At 38.5% G+C, this 21,041-nt stretch overlaps 1 protein-coding gene across 1 annotated transcript in view; it reads left to right on the top strand.

Annotated features, from left to right (window-relative positions):
* The window catches only part of MAP7 (microtubule associated protein 7), a 1,390,439-nt gene that overhangs the window by 1,291,550 nt on the left and 77,848 nt on the right, over nucleotides 1–21,041 (top strand). The window contains exon 21 of the mRNA XM_044076419.1: nucleotides 4,174–4,327. Within this exon, the coding sequence (XP_043932354.1) occupies nucleotides 4,174–4,327 (154 nt within the window). The remainder of the gene's footprint in view (nucleotides 1–4,173; nucleotides 4,328–21,041) is intronic.

Below are 21,041 nucleotides of genomic sequence, written 5' to 3'. Positions count from 1 at the left end.
ACCCCCCCAACCCGAGGAAATAGGTTATACTCACTGTCAATCAGCTGCCTTAACAGCTACTTGGGTATTACCCAGGTACTGAAACCCCCATCCAACTTACTTGTGTGGTTATCTCTTTCTCTCTCTCTCTCTCTCTCTACTTCTCTGTCATTTCTTCTTTCTTCCAGACCTCACCCCTTTGAAATTATTCTGTCGTAATCATTAGCCTTTCATGCACGTAGCAGCTTGCCTCCATAGAACTGTATTGTAACTTTATGTAAGATAATGCAGTTTGTCTAGACTCGGTCATCTCTGAGATATAAATCTTAACCATTACAATATAACTTTCTAATGATATAATGCATGCAGTAATGCTAAATATTTATCTGTATTCTGCTTATTAATGAATCAGTTATCAAGAAAAAATCAAAAATAGCCTCACCTCATAAGATAATTGGCTAACTTCCTCTCACTCCCCTTCTTCCCTCTCTTAACAGAAGACTGACTACTCTGCCTTCTAACCTCCCTTTGCGTACATAAATATATTTTCTTGTAAATATGCATTTGGGAATGCATGACTTTTAATTCTCACCTCAGAATATATAACTGGTATTACTGAGTGAACATACAAACTGACAAAAATGTAGTGTGTCACTAAACATGTGTCCATTGATTTCCATTCCTTGGGCCTGGAGGTTATATGTTCCTTTGTGTTAATAGTTGCTCATCATTAGTGCAAATGAAAAACATCACAAGAGTACTTTTTCCATTATTGAAACTCCATTGCATCATGCAGTGGGCCTTTCTCCATCCCAGCTCACAAACCAGTAAAGTCCTTTCTCTTTTTTAGCTTTTTGTTCCCTCAGACCCCATCCTACCAGTCCAACCCCCAGAGCCACATGTCCATGATGGGTCTATCAGCCATCCTCCTACCTTTCCAGACTATTCTGGTATTGCTGGGGCCAGTTGTGGATCCTAATGACATTGGTATTCTGGGGTATTTTCATATGCCTTTCCCCACCCCATCCCCATGCTCATCAACTGTGTTCAAGAGAAACTCGCTTCTTTGGACCATACCTGCACTTATGAAATGTCATTGATGAGCACCCTCCCACCCAGGGCAGGCACTCCCATCCCTCCTTGCTGCTCTGTCAGTCAACTGAGCCACTAATTTTACCTGGGCCAACTGGATGATAGTCAGGGTTTTATTCCTTTATGCCCCCGGAGTGGCTTAAATCAGTCTTATGTTCAAAATTCAAGCTCTTCACCTCCTTATCCCTCGATTCTTCACATCTCTTCTCCCACCACCGTCTTTTGTCTTTTCCTGCATTCTCTAACTTTTATCTCAATCCTCCTTTTTACCTGATGCACAGTGAATAGAAAACAAACACACAGATAGTGAAGCCCCATTGGTGCTGTCCCCCCTGCAACAAGTCCTGCACTTACCAGATTCCATTTCCAAGCCATCTTTCCTTGCAGGGTCTGAACCTGGTACAGCTTTTATGAGCCAACTGATGACTTTGTGGTGTCTTGTCCCTTTGACTGGGTTGGTCTGCCTTCACTCCTTCTCAACTCCTCCCATGCCTTATGGTCCATTTACTCCTCCATTTCACTCCACTCTTCCATCACCTCCTCCTCCTCCCTCAGGCCACCTCAGTTAATTCATAGTGATCTCCTTATTGTTTCAAGTCTTTAATGTTGATCTATCCCCATATTTATCCTTCCTTCTTCCTCCCCTTTCCTTTCTTTTGTTTGGCAGGAGACTTTATACCACCTTAATCATCCCTGCCAAAACCCAAATTGGTGATTCAGCCCTGTCAACCCTCCTCACTTCTGAAGGAGTTTGTTTGTCAGTTGCTCTTCCAATTGGAGATATCGCTGTCTGCCCTATGCTAACTCTGCCATACTAGTACTGCTGGTGCACCATATACATCCTCTCACCTCCACTTTCATCTCACCCTACCTCCATTGGTATTCCTCTGCCTCCACTGCCCAGGGTTAGTCATTACCACCTCTTGTTTTTACCTATCATTGTGTCCAGATAGAATCAAATGGCTTTCCCTATAATGTGACATAATATTTCCTCTCTTGCAGCATAATTTTCACAACTGCTACATATGCCAGATGTCCTTCCACCCCCTCCTGATTTACCTGCCATAACACTGGCCATATCTTCACTCTGTTGGTGCACTAAAGCCAAAAAGTCATCCACCATATTTATTGTTTCACTCCATCATCAGATCCCGGTTTCGGGCTGCCTATCTTGGGATCCACTCTTTCATTTGGTGGCAGTGCATCTTGACAGTGATAAACACATCCCTAGTGTCTGGTTTTCTCTTTGGTTTCCTTATCCTGTATATTCTGTCAGCTTATAGATTCAATTTGCCACTCCCCCTAACCAACTGAGTGACCCAAACCTACATAAAATTTGCTATTTTGTCCCTTTCATTCCTTTTGCCTCTTCCATAACATAAAAATTATGTTTGGGATCTGTCCTTTAAGTCATCTGTCTTTATACTCAATGTATCTAGTTTAGCCATACTTTCTAATAATGTATTTTTGTATCTCTCCAGTTGCTTCTTAATCCTGTTTAACTTTGATTCTTGTTCAAGTTGGCCTGTCTCATTTTCTACTTACACCGCTGTGACCTGCATATTCCCCACATCCAACACAATGTCATCCAGCATCTTGAAAGCAGCATTATGTCTATCATTCTGGTTTGCCATCTTGTCCTTCTTCCTCCACCCTTATGCCACTTTATAGCACAGCTAGTCAATAACTATGTTATTTTATTGTACTTTGTTTACCATATATTGGCAGGTCATTACATCTGTTTAATAATAAGACTTTTCAACCCTTACTCCACTTCATTCCCACCTCAAAGCACAAATAATTATGTCTGATGTATTATGTCCACACGTAAGCAGGCCCTTTTAGTAACTTCATATCTCAGGTTTCCTAGAACCCACTTTTGTTTCTTCCTTCTGCATGCACAGCTGTTCCTGTACTCACTTTATTGTTGTCTTCTGCTTCTTCCTTTTAGTCTGATTAAAAACATTTATTTTTATACCCATGTCTTGTATTGTCTTAATTAGCAATAAGTATGTTTTAACGCATTTTTTGTTTATTCCAGGCATTCAGTACTCTGTGCTTCCATACTTAATTCCTTCGATCATCCTCTGCTGGTCTCACACATTTACCTTTTTCCTTTTTCCTACTCTCTTTCATGCTTTGATGCACCTTAAAACTTCTTTTCTCAATTTCAAACTGTTATACATTTGACTACAGTTATTTATTCACCTGCTGCTTAGCTTTGAGATGAAGCTTTATTGTCACATCAACCTACTACTCTCCTGCATCTTTCCCTGGTTACAAACTGATTTCCTAAGTGGCCACCTTCCTTGGCATTTTCACAGCAAGCCACCACCATCACCTAATGTGTCTTTGCCTGTTTACTAGCTTTGTAGAGCCTCTTATCTCTGTATACCTTTGTAACAGTGACATATGAGAAACGTTGTTCCTGCTTCATAGTGTACTTTCTTTTATTTATTTATTTGTACAGTTTCTGTATGATGACTTTAACCCATGTGCTATAGGCTGACTGGGATTACCAAGTTAACAAAATTCAAATAAATAAATATGCTTTAATGAAGCTTTGAACATTGTTGACTAGTTTCTGACATATTTTCTAATATTCTTTGTTCAGTATATTTCTGGAGTTGTTTTGCTAAGGCTTGGAGAACTGTTTTATAAATGAATGGTTTTCTGTGGGACAAGGAATGATAGTTATAAAAATGTTATTGCTTTAGCCCACGAAAGGAAAGACATGAATAGAAAATGAGGACATAAATATTAATAGATGGCAACTTGCATTAGTGCAATGATCGCATTATATCTTGAAAGGCAAGTTGTTCTAATATAACTTCTCAAATGGCTTCAGCAGTGTCACTATGCCAGTGTGAAATTGCACTGGCCCCTGTGTGATTATTTCATTTAACAAATTTTGTTTAGTCATTATGATGTCTGCTTAGGAGAAAGCTTATTATGGAATGTCATGCACCAGTACAGCTTTGCTGTTTGCAAACAAAACAGTTCATATTATATGAGATTACATTTTTATTACATTTTTGCTCTCTTATTTGTAACTGAGATACTAAAACTTTTACATTTGCTTGTTTGGTTACTAAACAAAAGAAAGAGAAGATTCCTCTTCAGTACCAGAGCAGCAATATCCCACAGAAAGAGAGGCATTTTCCTCACCAGATGGAGAACTAGCATTGCAGCAAACTAGAAGCAATGGAGAGATTACACTGCATCGAACTACAGAAAATCCAGAAACATACGAAAGGTATGACTGGGGAAAATATGTTTATTATAATGGGTTCTGATGTTAGGGTTTCACACCCTGCATCAGTGTTAACGAATGTAACACTCCTCAAAAAACAGTATCCCAAACCCAAACAGGCTGAATGAGAATAGACAGGCGATGGAGCGTATGACTATGTCTCAAAATAGCAAAAGAGAATGCAAAAATGACTTGCATGCCTTAAGTAAAAACTGGTTTTCTAATGCGATTACATTGTTTTGACTGACAATGTTTTAAATTTCAAATCCCTCATGTTGGCTGACCAAATTATTAGCTTTAAACTGAGGGTTATGGAAAGAAAGCAGAGGTTATACATGCAGACATAGGTAAGTCCTTTAAAGTCCTTGAATTCCATAGCGTATACAATTCAATGTTACAGTCAAGAAGCACATTAATGCATCCTTTACCTGTGACTCTTCAAATCCTGTATGCGACCCATTAGTCTACCTCTGATCCACTCATTCCTGCTTCCTTTGGTCCAAGGACACTGGCCATTGGAAGCAAAAGAAAGATCACAGGCTGCCATCCTACAGGGGTCAGCAGATTTTTGTTTGTTGGTTGGCCTTTCATGGTGCAGTACACTCAGCCCTTTTTCACACCCACTCTGCTGAGCTAAAAAACAGTGCTGTCCTTGGCAGACTCACTCCCTCACACTCACACAGGTTGGAGTATGCTTCTGAGAGGTCTATCTTGTATAGCAGGGTAACAATCCCTTCCTTTCGGATGGGTGAGTTGGATTTAGTTGCCCTGCCCCATCTCTCCCTGTCTTGCTCCTCTAACAACTCTTTTGCCAATCAGTCAATGGATCTTCTGGGCCATGACTAAATAAATAAATAAATATGCCATGTAAAACTTGCTTCCTTTATTAGAAAAAAATGACTAGCAGTTTCATTCTTTCATAGAACTTCATCAGACATGTTTCTGTACTGGTATCCTTTCATACAGCGAGGTTGTACTTATTAAGCAATTGTTAAATGTATCCCAGTGTTTCATCCCGTAGATTCCAACAGTATATTTATATTATGTTGTCTCTGGTAGTTCTATTTGACCTTCCCTCAGATCTTTTCCCTCTTCCTACTGGTGATTCATGATGAGTCCAGCCATGGACCATAGCTCTGTAAGGAGGGAAGACTGCCACAAGTATCTAAAAGTCCATTTCGTGAATTCTTAGAACCGGTACCAGTTCATTGAGAGAAGCAGCTCACCCCTGACATTCATTTTAAAGGTAGCATTATTAATTTATAAAGAAATGTAAAAGGATAAAATATGAGTCATGTTGCTGTTAATCTTGTTCCATGTGGACTTAGTGTTACTGTTTTGCCTACAAATTTATATGCTGTGAAGAAAACAGTGTAAACAACGATTTGCTTCAGCACTCTATGTGCAGATTTTCAGCATTTTGTCTTTCAAGATTTGGAACTTACTTATGAAAACGTGGAGATTATGTCAGTACTGTTTTGGAATTCAAACAGTATTGGCAGATTTGATCTCAAATACCTAGTTTAAGGAATGTATAACTAGTAAGCCATTTTTGAAAGCTAGTGAGGCTGACTTGGATTGTTTAATGAGTCTACTATACTTTATAGAATAGTCCCATATTGAAAATGTTTTGAGTGAAGAAATGCTATTTAGGGAAGAATGCACTAAACATTTTGTTTTAATGTACCGTTGCAGCCACAAGTAATATATAAAGAAGTATGCCTTACACAGGAGTTATTATTGAGATAATGATATTGTGAAATCCACAGCTCCCATGACACATATTGTACGTTCTAAGCAGAAGTTAATTTTTGATACATGTGCAAGAAAGTTACAACTTGATAAACGGGAAGAATATATACATGCATATCCACTTGCCCACACCCCACATCTCCTGCATGAATCTTGATAAGTTCTGACCCGATTTTTGCCATCTTTGAATTGCAGAAGGGACATCTCCGTTTCTTGTTATATTGTAATTAGTCTGATAATCATTCTCCAGAGTTTGTCACATTGTAGAACAAAGACAAACCACTGGAACAAATGAGCAACTGTATCAGAAAACTGCCTGACATGTTCTGAGACATTGTTCCTGCCTAATATGCACTCATGAGTTGTTCTGGATGTAAAGCCTCACAAATTGTTACTGTACTGACATTCTGATAGTTATGTTTGTGTTAATTTTTGAAGATTTATATTTTGTTATGTATCCCAAAAGCAAATACAAGTGTTCACCTGCATAACATTGACTTTAGATCAAACTTAGTATCAATTTCACCTCCAATGCTACTCTTTTTGAAAGCATTAGAACAGATCTGGAAACAGACAGGACCTGAGGAAACATATTTTACAAATAATTATGTTACTATAAGTATATTATACTTATATATTTATATTCACATAACTATTTATAGAAGCAGTCCATACAAAGAAATTAAATTCCTTTTTCTGTAATGATCTCTACAGGATTTGAACAAATGATTGTGAAATTCATATTCATTGCGATTAATCTAATATATTGAGATTAATCTAATATATGACCCAGATAAAAATTCAAATAAAAGTTAAATCTGGGGATCCAGTGAAACCAAAAACCTTTAGGAACTATTCCAAGGCTAACTTCTTTCTACCCAAGACCTTGGCTAAATTCCAAGCACCCCCAAACCTAGTAAACACCATAGCATATGGTGAGCTATTTAGGAAACCTCTGTACAGCCATACCAGTAGCTGTATACAGCGAGCTGTGCCCACTTTTATTATGAATCAGACAAACTCAAAAGGCAAGCCACCATGGTGGGATCACAATATCACTTGGTTATACAACAAAAGAAAAATGTAAACATCTTACATTTTGAACAATTTAATGTGCATGTAAAATTCTATCGGTGTTTTGTTGATGAGATATATTTTTTGGAAAGGAGACCTTGAATGTTTAAATAATTTTCTAAGTGTTATAAATTCAAGTACATGCTTTCTTAAGTTTACTATGAAACATTCTTGCAGTTATATAGATTTCCTTGATGTTACCCCTGCATAGGGGCATAGATGGAAAGCTGCACACTAAGAGATATAGAAGACCCTGTTATACACATAGTTATCTTGAACGTAATAGTATGCATCCACCACATATTTTTGAAAATGTGGTAAGAGGTCAACTTTTAAGAGTATCTAGGCTCCATGACCAGGAACAAGAATTTGAAAACTATGTGTTCCACTAGTATGGAATTTATAGAACGTGGTTATAAACCTTTTGAGGTTAGTAGAGCATGAAAGGGTTAAGTTAGACAGACAAAGTAGTGGACGCCCATTTTTTTTACTACTGATAGCATAGATATAAAACATATTATTACAAAAAATTGGCATATTTTATCTTCTGACCCTATTCTATGTGACTTTGTTAGTGCAGCTCCAAATTTTGTTTATAAAAATAAAAAATCATTGAGAAGACAGCTTTGTTTCCCTAATACAAGTAAACTAAAGCAACCTAGTATTAGAACAACTAGTTTTGGTACCTCCCTAGTGACACTAAAAACTTAAGTTTATTTAGCACAGTGTGTGGCTTGTTCAAAATTTTATATAGGAAAAACTAATAGGTGACTTAAGGAACGAATTAGAGACCATTATTATTGTGCCAATAAGGGCCATAGTTATAGTGCCTTAGCTAAACATATACTAGAGAAAGGCACTAACCATTGGTTCAAGTTTATGACAGTAGAAGTAATTTATGAAAGTTTTAGGTTGAGTGATATAACTAATGTCACAGAAGGGAAAGAATTAAGATGGATTCTTAAACTATCAGCACATAGAGGTGCAGGTTTGAATGAATCAGTACCTCTTAAACCAGTTCTGAAAGAAAGAAATCTTCTTAAAGATGTATACTGTTATGTGTGTTTTTATGGCAATAGCCTTTTATGGTTTCTGTCTTAAAAGAAAGTTGTGCCTTTAAATTTTTATGGCTATCGTACTTGAATGTTTTTTATTGGTAGATATTTAATTGATTGCATTTTAATTATTTGAGATGCTGCTGATTTTTTGCTATGGTCTGAAGAAGAGATTTTATCACGAAAGCGCTTACCTGTGTTCGAATAAAAGTCTATCTGGATTTTACACTGCTCTTTGCCATCTGCTTTTTATTGGTTTGCTGTGGTGCTGTGTTCTACATTTTTGTTCATACTACTTGGTTTGTGGTTGAGCACAGCTTTACAGTCAGCAGGACTTGTTTTACCATAGCATATGGTGAGCTATTTAGGAAACGTCTGTACAGCCATACCAATAGCTGTATACAGTGAGCTGTGCCCACTTTTATTATGAATAAGACAAACTCAAAAGGCAGGCCACCATGGTGGGATCACAATATCACTTGGTTATACAACAAAAGAAAAAAAAAATTTTGGCCAAGCTGAAGAGGAACCATACATACTAAAAGCCACCTGACCAATCTAAACAGGCAGATAAGAGGGTTAGTTAAAACTTCAAAGGCTAAATTTGAAGAAAAAATAGCTTCTCAGGCAAAGACAACAAAAAAAACTTTCTACAGCTATGTCTGTAACTTCAAGATAAATACACAGCAATGTGCAGAACTTATTGTAAATGGCATCATTGACACTGAACCAGAGGCCATTGCCAATCTTTTGGCTGACAGGTTCAGCTCAAATGTATCCCCCCACTTTCCCCCAAATAGTTCAGAGGAAATACTGCATATCACAATCCCCCAACCGTTACTAGGGAGCAGGTCATCAATGCACTTTCCAGGGCCAAAAACACTGCATTAGTGGCCCTGATAACATCCTGGGATGTTTAATAAATAGCATGAAACATGATCTCCCTAGTCCACTTAAATCATATTTAATTGGAGCCTTCTGTCAGGTTTTGTGCCCAAGGAATGGAAGATGGTTACAGTCATTACTCTGCACAAAGGAGGTTCAACCACTGATCCAGGTAACTACAGTCCCATAAGCCTTACCAGCCTCATATGTAAGACTATGGAAAGAATCGTCATGAAAAAATTCAAAGAAAGCCAGCAGACAGAATCCTGGTGAATAAATCCATTTATTGGAGAATAAAATCCATCCAGTAAAGACAGCAAAAGCACACAGACCGGTTTCGGCTGGTTAATACACACTTTGTCCCTTTTTCTCACCAAACAAATCAAACCTTTGCTGTCTTTGATACGCTCACGTTTACGTGACACAACTCATTTTTTACAAATTATTTCGGAAACACAACTTGAACCAGAATGGCGTATGTGTACCTTTGATGTTAGTGCCCTTTACACCAATATTCCTCATTCTGGTGGTCTTGAGGCATTGTCTTACTGGTTGAATATTTCAGGTTTATATTCAATTGAATACAATGAATTTTTGCTTGATATGGCTGCTCATGTATTAACAAACAATGTCTTTTTTTATCAAGAAACTTGTTATTGGCAGACCAAAGGAACAGCTATGGGGTCATCATTTGCCCCCATTTATGCCAATTTATTTATGGCTTATGTTGAACAAGATCTTATTTACAATAATCACAATAATATTTATCTGAATCAATTGGACATCTGGAGATGCTACCTTGATGACTGTTGATCAGTATGGAGAGGGAAACTTGACGAATTATTTGAATTTTTGGCATATTTAAACAATAATAAATGGGGTCTTCAGTTCACATTACATTATGATATTAATACTATTACTTTCTTGGATGTTTTAGTTACCAGATTACCTGATAATACCTTAGGGACTAAGGTTTATAGAAAACATCCAGAATACAATACCTTTCTACATGCTTCAACTTTCCACCCACCACATATTGCCAAGAATATACCCAAGTCACAATTTATCAGAATAAAAAGGATTTGTTCCGATGAGTCCTCATATCAGGAACAAAGTAGAAATCTCACCAATAGATTCAGAAGTAGGGGTTACAAAATGGGCCATGTTTTCGATGCCAGTAATAAGGTTGGCAAAATGAGCAGGGATGAGTTATTGTCCTACAAGGAACAGGACAACATGGTTTCACAACCAATCAGGTTTACCACTACTTTTGGTAGGAATTCTGATAACCTCATACAGAGTATACACAGGCATTGGAACATCTTGCAATATGATCATGAAATATTTGACATTATTCCTAACAAATGCCTTTTTTCTTTTAGAAAAGGCAGGAATTTAAGTAGTTGCTTTAACCATTATAAACATACGCATGAGCATGGCGATTTAGAACCGATCCAGACTACACTCACAGGTAGTATTCCTTTAGGCTGTTACCCCTGTGGTCATTGTGTTAACTGTAACAAAATATGCAAAACAAAGCAATTTTCTAGCAAAAATTCTCCTATAGTGTATGATATTAGGTTTTTTGCTAATTGCAGTTCAGATTGGGTTATTTACCTGGCTGCATGCACATGTGGGGCATTTTATGCGGGACAAACATCCAGACCATTAAGACTTAGGATCTCAGAACACATCAGTAATATTAAGAAGGGCAGAGTACATAATGCTCTATTCAAACATCAGGTAGTTCATCCAACTGCTAACTTTTTATTCACCATAATTGACATTATTAAGGGTAATAAACAAAATAAAACTGGCTGGCACTCTCTACTTAGTTCCAAAGAGAAAAAATGGATAATTAAGTTAGGTGGTTTATTTCCACCAGGATTAAATGAGCAGTTCTAGGAGTAGCCAATCACATACTTTTGTTGGGTATTTAAATGACAGTTTTGGATTTATTTGTTTTACATTGAAGAAAGCTGTGTGTATTAACCAGCCGAAACCGGTCTGTGTGCTTTTGCTGTCTTTACTGGATGGATTTTATTCTCCAATAAATGGATTTATTCACCAGGATTCTGTCTGCTGGCTTTCTTTGAATTTTTGCTAACTTACTTTAAGCCGTGCAGTTGCCTCCGCGCAGGAAGTTCCCTTTTACTGTAAGAATCGTCATGGACATGATAAATGAGATTATAGGTAACCTAAAAAATGCAGGAGATATCACAGTTAAACTCTGTTAAAGGAAGGTCATGCCTTTTAAATCTGGTAGACTTTTTTGAGAGGGTCACCAAAGCACTGGATGAAGGTAAGATTGTGCACATAGCTTACCTTGACTTCACCAAAGCTTTTGATACAGTACCCTACTCAGGCATTATAGACAAGCTCACTAATTTAGGTTTAAACCCTTTTATCACCCAGTGGATAGCCAGATGGCTCACTGATAGGGACCCAACAGGTCAAAATAGGTGTGGCCACTTCCACCAAGTGGCCAATCACTAACAAAGTCCCCCAGGGCTCTGTACTGGGCCTCCTTCTTTTTGGAATCTACTTCTCTGAAATGGAAGTAAATGCTGAAGGTTTATGGCTAACTACGTTTGTAGATGATTGCAAGTTGGGGGTTATCATTGACTCCTCCTGTAGACACTAGCATTCTTCAAAAGGTCTCTCTGTGACTAACAAATAGTGTCAAAGCCATGATCTTAAACGCAATGCTAAGAAATGCATAACTGTACCCTTTGGAGGTCAGCCATCCCAGCTAATTTCCATGTTGATAATACGCCCCTAAGAGTCGACCCAGTGGTCAGGATTTGTGTATGCATGTAAGGAAATCTTAATATTTTGTGCAACTTATAAGTAAGAGCATGGCATATAGGTCCAAAGCCATCATTATCCCACTCATAGCCGGCCTTAGGCATAAGCCAACTAGGCAGCCGCATAGGGTGCCGCTCTAACAGTGGCACCTTTCCTGTAATCTGGATGGTGTAGGTATGCCAGGATGGGGGGACCAAGTGGTGTGGGGGGAGCACTGTGGAGCCCTTTTGGCTAGGGCACCAGTTGACCAAAGGCCAGTCCTGTACTCTGCCCTTATCAGACCAATCATAGAGTAAACTGCTCTCTTTGGTATGTACCTAAGCAGGCATATGCAGCAGCTAGATCGACCTCAAATGTTGCTTACAAAAAGAATACAAGGCATAACAAACCTGCACCTTAAAGCCCTTTCCCTTTACTCAGTCTTGTATAGATTGCTGAGGAGTGATCTATGCCTAGCTTACAAGGCTTCCACAAACCCCAAACTTGTAAATCTCCTACATATTCTTAAGTCAGAGTACCAGAAATACAAGTTCTAGAGACCTGAATTTTGTCTGTGACTTAAACAGAACATGCTGGAGAGACAGATATATGTCCCGGAGACTGCATGTCCTATGCAACAGGTTTCCCATCCATGTGAAGCTGAGTTTATAAGCACAACCTAGACCAGTGGATGGGGAATAGGAAATTTACACTGGGTCTGGCACCCATGTGTAAACTTCACCCCCCTCAAACCCCCTAAATGGCTTATCTCAATTCCGGTAATAATGGCCACACAGCTAAAAAACGCACTCTCCAAAGATAAGAATACAGCATCCATGGGACCAGATGACATCCCGGGCTGTGTACTACATGAACTACAAAATGAACTGGCACCTCACCTAAGTGTCATGTTTAATCATAGCCTCACCTCAGGTTTCGTGCCTACTGAGTGGCGCAGAGCTACAGTTATCCCACTCCACAAGGAGGGATCCACCTTGGATCCCGGAAACTACCGTCCCATCAGTCTGACAAGCCTTATCTGCAAGGCCATGGAGCGTATTATCATGGAACTTATAAACAAAGACATTGGTAACCTTCATACACTGGACCCCACCCAGTTTGGGTTCATGAAGGGCCGATCTTGTCTCCTGAACCTGATTAACTTCTTCAAATCAGTCTCCAGAGCCATGGACAAGGGTAAGGTGGTTCACACAGCCTATCTATACCTTGCCAAGGCCTTTGACACCATCCCCCACTCTGGAATCATAGATAAACTTACTAAGCTGGGCATTAATCCCTACGTCACCCAATGGGTTGCTAACTGGCTTACTGATAGAACCCACACTGTAAAAGTAGCCGACTCCAAATCCAGCTCCAGACAAGTGACAAGTGGAGTACCTCAAGGTTCGGTCCTGGGACCACTCTTGTTTCCATCTACTTCTCTGAAGTACAGGCCAACACTAAGGGACTCTGGCTAACAAAGTTCACAGATGACTGCAAACTGGGAGCCATTATTGAATCCCCAAATTATGTGGATACTCTACAAAAGGGCCTTACAGAAACAGATGCTTGGTGCCAGAGTCATGGGCTCAAGCTCAATGCCAAGAAATGTATAGTTATCCCCTTTGGTAAATAACATGTATCCGTGAATTACCATATAGGTGGCAGTACACTAAACACCGAAAGTGTGGTAAGAGACTTAAGGACACAGGTGGACAGTGGTCTCACCTTCGATAACCACATCGCCACAACAGTCAGGAACTCCTATGTGGCACACCTCATCACTAAGGGCTTTTCATCCAGAAAAAAGGAGGTCATTGTCCCACTGTACCCATTATAGAATACAACGCTCTATTTGGTATGTACCTCTCAAGACATCTGCAACAACTGGAAAGGTCACGGAAATACCTCACTAAAGGAATCACAGGCCTAAAGCAGATGCCCTACACTAACCGCCTTAAAAACCTCCAGCTATACTCTGTCGCATATTGTCTACTCAGAGGCGATCTCTGTTTAACATTCAAGGCCATGTCAAACCCAGAGCTGTTGGATATGATACACTTAAAGAAATCCCAGTCTCTCAGAGCCACATGCTCCAGGGATCTAAACCTTGTCATCACAATAAACAAAACATGCTGGAGGGATAGGTTCCAGACCCAGAGACTCCCCAGACTCTGGAATAGATTGCCCATACATGTCAAGCAGAGTGCTTCTTTGGCCCACGTCAAAAGGAACCTTGACGACTGGATGGGAGAAAGGAAATTCACCCCGGGGATCACATCAGTCGCCCTGCTAGACAGGGGTCCAGGGAAGTAAATAGTGTGGGAAGAAATAGCCAGGGAATTGTTATGGCTAGGTTTGTATAGGCCCTAAGGCTGATAGCCTAGTACCAACTTATGAACCTATGAACCAATATGCCTTATGGACAGAGGTAGCTTATAAATGCCTGGCTCTCAGTGTCCTATTCGGACACAGGACATCGTTATTCTTTCAGGAAACCATGTCTAGGCTTAGAAAGGCCCCTCCAGGTTGTTAGCCTAGTAATAATCTATGAATTTATAGTTATACTGTCAAACACTTAATGAAAAAGTACAGGACATTATCTACTGAAAATACCTTGTTGGTATCTACAGGTACAATAAGTAGCTAGCTCATGTCAAAGTATTCAGTCTACAGTAAACTGATTAGCAGACATATCAGCTTTTGGAGCGTATTATCATGGAACTTATAAACAAAGACATTGGCAACCTTCAAACACTGGACCCCACCCAGTTTGGGTTCGTGAAGGGACGATCTTTTCTCCTGAACTTGATTGACTTCTTCGAATCAGTCTCCAGAGCCATGGACAAGGGTAAGGTGGTCCACACAGCCTATCTAGACCTTGCCAAGGCCTTTGACACCATCCCCCACTCTGGAATCATAGATAAACTTACTAAGCTGGGCATTAATCCCTACATCACCCAATGGGTTGCTAACTGGCTTACTGATAGAACCCACACTGTAAAAGTAGCCGACTCCAAATCCAGCTCCAGACAAGTGACAAGTGGAGTACCTCAGGGTTCAATCCTGGGACCGCTCTTATTTGGCATCTACTTCTCTGAAGTACAGGCCCAACACTAAGGGACTCTGGATAACAAAGTTTGCAGATGACCGCAAACTGGGAGCCATTAGAATCCCCAAATGATGTGGATACTCTGCAAAAGGGCCTTACAGAAACAGATGCTTGGTGCCAGAGCCATGGGCTCAAGCTCAATGCCAAGAAATGTATAGTTATCCCCTTTGGGAAAAAACATGTATCCATGAATTACCATATAGGTGGCAGTACACTAAACACCGAAAGTTTGATAAGAGACTTAGGGACACAGGTGGACAGTGGTCTCACCTTCAATAACCACATCGCCACAACAGTCAGGAAATCCTTCTATGTGGCACACTTCATCTCTAAGGGCTTTTCATCCAGAAAAAAGGAGGTTATTGTCCCACTGTACTCATCCCTCATTAGACCCATTATAGAATACAATGCCCCATTTGGTATGTACCTCTCAAGACATCTGCAACAACTGCAAAGGCCACAGAAATACCTCACTAAAAGAATCACAGGCCTAAAGCAGATGTCCTACGCTGACCGCCTTAAAAAACTCCAGCTATACTCTGTCGCATATCGTCTACTCAGAGGCGATCTTTGCTTAACATACAAGGCCATGTCAAACCCAGAGCTGTTAGACATGCTACACTTAAAGAAATCTCAGTCCCTCAGAGCCACATGCTCCAGAGATCTAAACCTTGTCATCACAATAAACAAAACATGCTGGAGGGATAGGTTCCTGACCCAGAGACTCCCCAAACTCTGGAATAGATTGCCCATACATGTCAAGCAGAGTGCCTCTTTGGTCCTCTTCAAAAGGAACCTTGACGATTGGATGGGAGAAAGGAAATTCACCCCAGGGATCATGTCAGTCGCCCTGCTAGACAGGGGTCCAGGGAAGTAAATAGTGTGGGAAGAAATAGCGAGGGAATTGTTATGGCTAGGCTTGTATAGGCCCTAGGGCTGTTAGCCTAGTACCAACCTATAAACCACTTGTTCAGAAGTAGCGAAATTTATCTGTTGAACATTTGGAGTGTGGTGGTGGAACTGAGCAAGTCATGCCAGATAGCTTTAACATCCATCCTTTCAAGAACTGCATTAGCAATTGACACTTGCTTCTTATCATTGCCATCTTTAAATAATGACTGAAAGTTATAAACAAGTGTGTGTCTGATATGAGAGTTACACTTAATACCTTTTCAGCTGTTGATTTACTAAGAAGTGATAGGAAGTCATCTTCATTTGCATTAGCCACAGTCTGGAACAAGTATCTGGAAGTTGCTGTTGATTGGGTTTTGTAGAGATATATTTATACTATGTGGCTCTTTCCTGTCTTTTTCAAGATGTAGGGAACACATATTTTTCTTCTTTTGGTTAGTTACTTCCTGGGATTGCCTGGCATGACCTATATTTCAGGACTGTAAGAACTTTAAAAACTGCAATGTACAAGTGAATGTCAACCTAATACTATTTCTACAGTCTTGTGAGCACTTTGGTCTGATTATTGAGACATCTACTTTTATTTTCATTTCTTACTAATTTGTGTGCTCCTCCTGCCTTTTTCAGAATGTGGGAACACATATTCTTCTTTGTGGTTAGTTACTGTCTGGGACTGACTGGCTTGACAGCCTGTATTTCAGGGCTGTAAGCACTTTAGAAACTGCACTCTATGAGTGGACACGGCTAGAGTGGTCACTCGCATCAGTCCATCAATGAAAAGTCACAAAGAAGCACTTTGCATGATTCAGTTATTGATTGCTTGAATATTTGCCATTTCATCTGGAAGCTAGTGTTTGACTAGTAAATGTATCTATTTTATTTTAATTTTATATATACATTTTTTATATGTACTACTAATTCACCCATATTACTTGGGAATCAGCAACTTATTAGGACACTGTAGGTATTTTACATTGGTCAGAGCAGTTGTGAGGAACCTGTCATACTAGTTCATTTACAGTATTACAACTTATTGGTTACCACTTTGAACCTTAAGGGGCTTCATAATGGATTATTTAAATTCTTATGTTGTTGTATTACTAAAGAACAAATACATATTTTAATTTAAGCACTGTGGTGTACACTCTAGGGATACTCTAGACAGTCTCTGCCTCAGTTGTACAAAGTTGTATGAGCTGTCTAACATAATGAAATGTAAGATTACCACAGACAGAAATTTTTGTTCTTACAATTTTGGCAAGGTATTCTTCTCACTTTCTGAGTACATAATAGACTGGTAAGGTGAAGATTACTTGCTCCTACAAAGAGCCATCTAAAGTTATCAAACTGTTAACCAGAACAATTCTGTAAAACAACTACCTACTACTTCCCATTTTATCCTAGAAAACTAGAAGCCTAGAAAAAGAAAGAAAATGTCTCAGGCACAAACAAATAAAAAGAAGTGTAAAACTGTTCTGTCTCTTTATTAAATAAAAATAAAGATACTGTGTACAGAGATTTACCCACAGAAGAGTTCAACTCAGTAAATTGTGACAGCACTATCAGTAATTTACACAAAGCTGAAACTGGTATAACTACACAAGTTATAAGTATCTATAAACTAATTTCTTTACTTAGTCTTACTGCTGCTACCCAACATCATTCAAATTTATTTTACAGTGACTTGGAATATAATCAGGTCAATGGCTGTGACGACCCACCACTGGACCAGAAATCAAGGAGCCTCAGTCCTCACCACTAGCAACAGTGGGGGATGTACACTGACAGGATGACAAGGTACACACACAGTATTACCAGATGAAGCTCTCTGCATCAGGTGCAATTTCCCTTAAGAGCACACAGAGATCACAGTCAGTCTGGGGATGGTTTTCCCTCTTTCTCCATATCCACAATAAGACTCCCCACTGGCATAGCCGTAGAGTGAAGATCTCAGTTGAATGGGCAATCTAAGACCTCTAGCACCCTCTCTGTCCAATCACACACACACACACACACACACACACACAAAGGGATGGCACAGGTTTACTAGCTATGCCTCCTTTTGCCCACACTATAAGGTAGATATCAGTGCCACCAGCCAACATTTATCAGCTGCTTTAAAACCCTTAACAAAGGGTGTCCAATCTTACTGTGTAATGTTACTATTAATACAAATGGTAGTTTGACCAAGAGCAAGGCTATTAGGAGTGCCCTACACAGTGCAACCAAATAAATATGCAAGTACTCTCAGAACTTAAATATCTCTAGACAGATCAGTCACAATGAAAGGTTTAAATATATTTAATCATAAATAATAAAAGAACAAGACAGTACTGAATATATATTCACAGTGACATCAGAGTTCAAAACCACAGGAAATATTTAAAACAATATTGCAGGACAGTTTCAAATAAATAAAGAAAAACATCTAAACTATGCTTCACTGTATTCCTGACTGAATCTAAGAGAATTACTATGCACTAGTTAACTTACTTAAGAGCAAGGCAGATGTGGTGAGTGGATCTTCTAGTTGTTGTCAGGTCAAAGACAGAATACAGAATGCTGTCTCTCTACAAGAGACTGCTGAAATTCATATATTACTGCTGGGATAGCTTACAGATTGACATCATTTCTTGTCATCTGACTCTGTCCCAGGTGAAACCCCCACTGCTGGAAGCTAGCAGTATTTAGCATCTACCTGTGAAAATACATAGACCTCAGATCTTTGGCAGATGCTGGAAGTCATAAAACAATTGCATTCCTTCCCATTTCAAAACTAGTAATTATTTCACTTTAAAGACAATGCAGAAAGCTCCCTAGTTATAGACACTGTATCTCCTTGCTGCATTGAAACTGAAAGATATTGTCTTTTATTGCATAGCCATAAAGTAATTTAATTTCAGCTATTTTTCTCAAATGTGCTAGACTAAGATTAACCTCTTGTGTTCCACTTTGCACTGTTAAAATATATACATTTAAACAGTTACAATAGTGCGTGTACATTTCTGTTCTATTCCTGTGGTTACACTTTAAACACAACCACAAGCACTCTACAAAATATGTTTTCAGCACACATGCCTGTACAAACCAACTTATATGACATACAGTTCTAATACATTTGTAACACACGCATCTTATATAGATCATGTTGATATTCACAAATAACACATAATTATTTACAAAATTCCAGATAGGTGGGCTGGCTGCATCTCCCTTTGTCACAAAGGCTATAAAATAAGGCAAACAGGTTTCCTTGCTACATGCCACTGCTGCAGTTCAATATTGCTTTACTTCTGTTAATAGTTCCAACACCTGCTTATATCCGAAAGTTGTTGTCAATCACAATAGTAGTGTTAATATTATTGTCCACTGGCCTTGATCACCAAATTTTATCTACTAGTGAAGAATTTAACAATTCATCTAATAATGAAACTGGAATAGAAGGGACCCAATCAAGACTTGGGTAGTGACATCCATAAAGTAAATATTTGTGACATTCATGTTGCAAAAAGGAAGAAGAAGAAAAAATGGGTTACTCTAGATAATTCAGTCATTCTTACTGAGTTTACCCTACCTAATAAATTATGTAGTACAGGCAATGAAGTTTTAATTTTGAGAGACTCACTTCTAAGACCAGTGACTGGTAGACTGCAGTTTGGATAAGAACACTCGCACAGTATCAGCCTTACTGGGCTTGAGTCTGACTGATACACCTAGTCTCCTACCAAGACTGATGTCAGGAAAATGTAGTTATGATGTACATGTTCTTCATGCAGTTACTAATTATGTGAGACATAACCCTCTTAACTGTATGAAAAATCCTATTTCTAGATATGAGTGTCTTGGAAGTTTAATGCGGAGAATGCCCTTAGCAAAATCATACAATAAACTTTTTGGACTGACTACTTTACTAAATTACATAACTTTAACAGTTGGCTAAGACAGTTAACACTTGAGTATAATATGAAGCTTATTACTTACTGGGAAGAGTATATTTTTGACTGGAGAATGTTTGTTAGGGGTGGACTACATCGTAACCTGTATGGTGCCAATTACATTGCAAGTAAACTATGGGAAAGAGTAATTATTATACAATGAAACACTAAATCAGATAAAAGTGGCAGTCTGTTTGTCAGAACTATAAAATGTTTACTTTACAATGCAAGAAGCCTGAGTACCAAATTTGATGAACTTACTGCCCTAATAGCTAATGACAGTTTTCCGATTATTGCTATCACTGAACTCAACTTTTTATCATTTAAAATACTTCATCAAATACAAATGCCTGAGGGTAAATTTTAATGATGGAGGAGTGACTTTACAGAGCCATAAAAGTTTGCCCTCGTCATTTAAATGCTGTAATGCTTTATGAAACAATTGTTATCAAAATCTTGGATCCTAATCACAATAATAGCATTTTCATAGTGTTAAGCCATCATTCACCAAGTATGTGTAGTACAGAGCATTGGGATTACTGAATAAATTCAGCAAATTGCTTTGAGAATAAGAAAAATGTGTTACTTTTGTGTGAGTTCAATTACCATGGGATAAAGTGGAACTTCATGTCAACTAACTCATGTTTTGAGGAAGAATTTGTTAACATTATTAGTTACTAGCAAATCTAATTGCAATTAATAGAATAGAATACAAGATTTAAGAGTGAGATGTCTCCTGGATTGTTTTGAATATAATAGAACTGCATTTCAGATGGAACTAAATAAAAGCAGACCCTTTCATGGTAAAATTTATACTATACATCAGACAGATTATTATACACGTTTTACTCAAATTTCTAGCAGAGACTGGTCTTGTATATTAAATCTCAGTTTCAATATGGGTACTCTGCCTTGGAGAAACTCTCGAGTGGCTGTGTTAATGAACCTGTTTATTTGGAAAATGTTAGCAATTCATTTCCTACATGGTGGAATAAGTCCATCATAAGGTGTTATAGAAAGAAAAAAACTTCATCCTAATGTAAATAACATTTTTTTAACTCAGCATGTAAAAATTAAAATCAGAAATAAAATCAGCTAAGAGTAACTTTGAAAATAAATTGATTAAATCAGAAATGAAATTAACTAAGATTGACTACGAAAATAAATTGATTGTTAAATCCACAAATAAAAAAGCATTTTACAAA

This window comes from Protopterus annectens, chromosome 1.part1 (assembly GCF_019279795.1).
Source record: "Protopterus annectens isolate FY-2018-M chromosome 1.part1, PAN1.0, whole genome shotgun sequence".
Lineage (NCBI taxonomy): Eukaryota > Metazoa > Chordata > Ceratodontiformes > Protopteridae > Protopterus > Protopterus annectens.
Note: the sequence above shows the minus strand (reverse complement) of the source record. Positions and strands in the feature narration are given on the sequence as shown.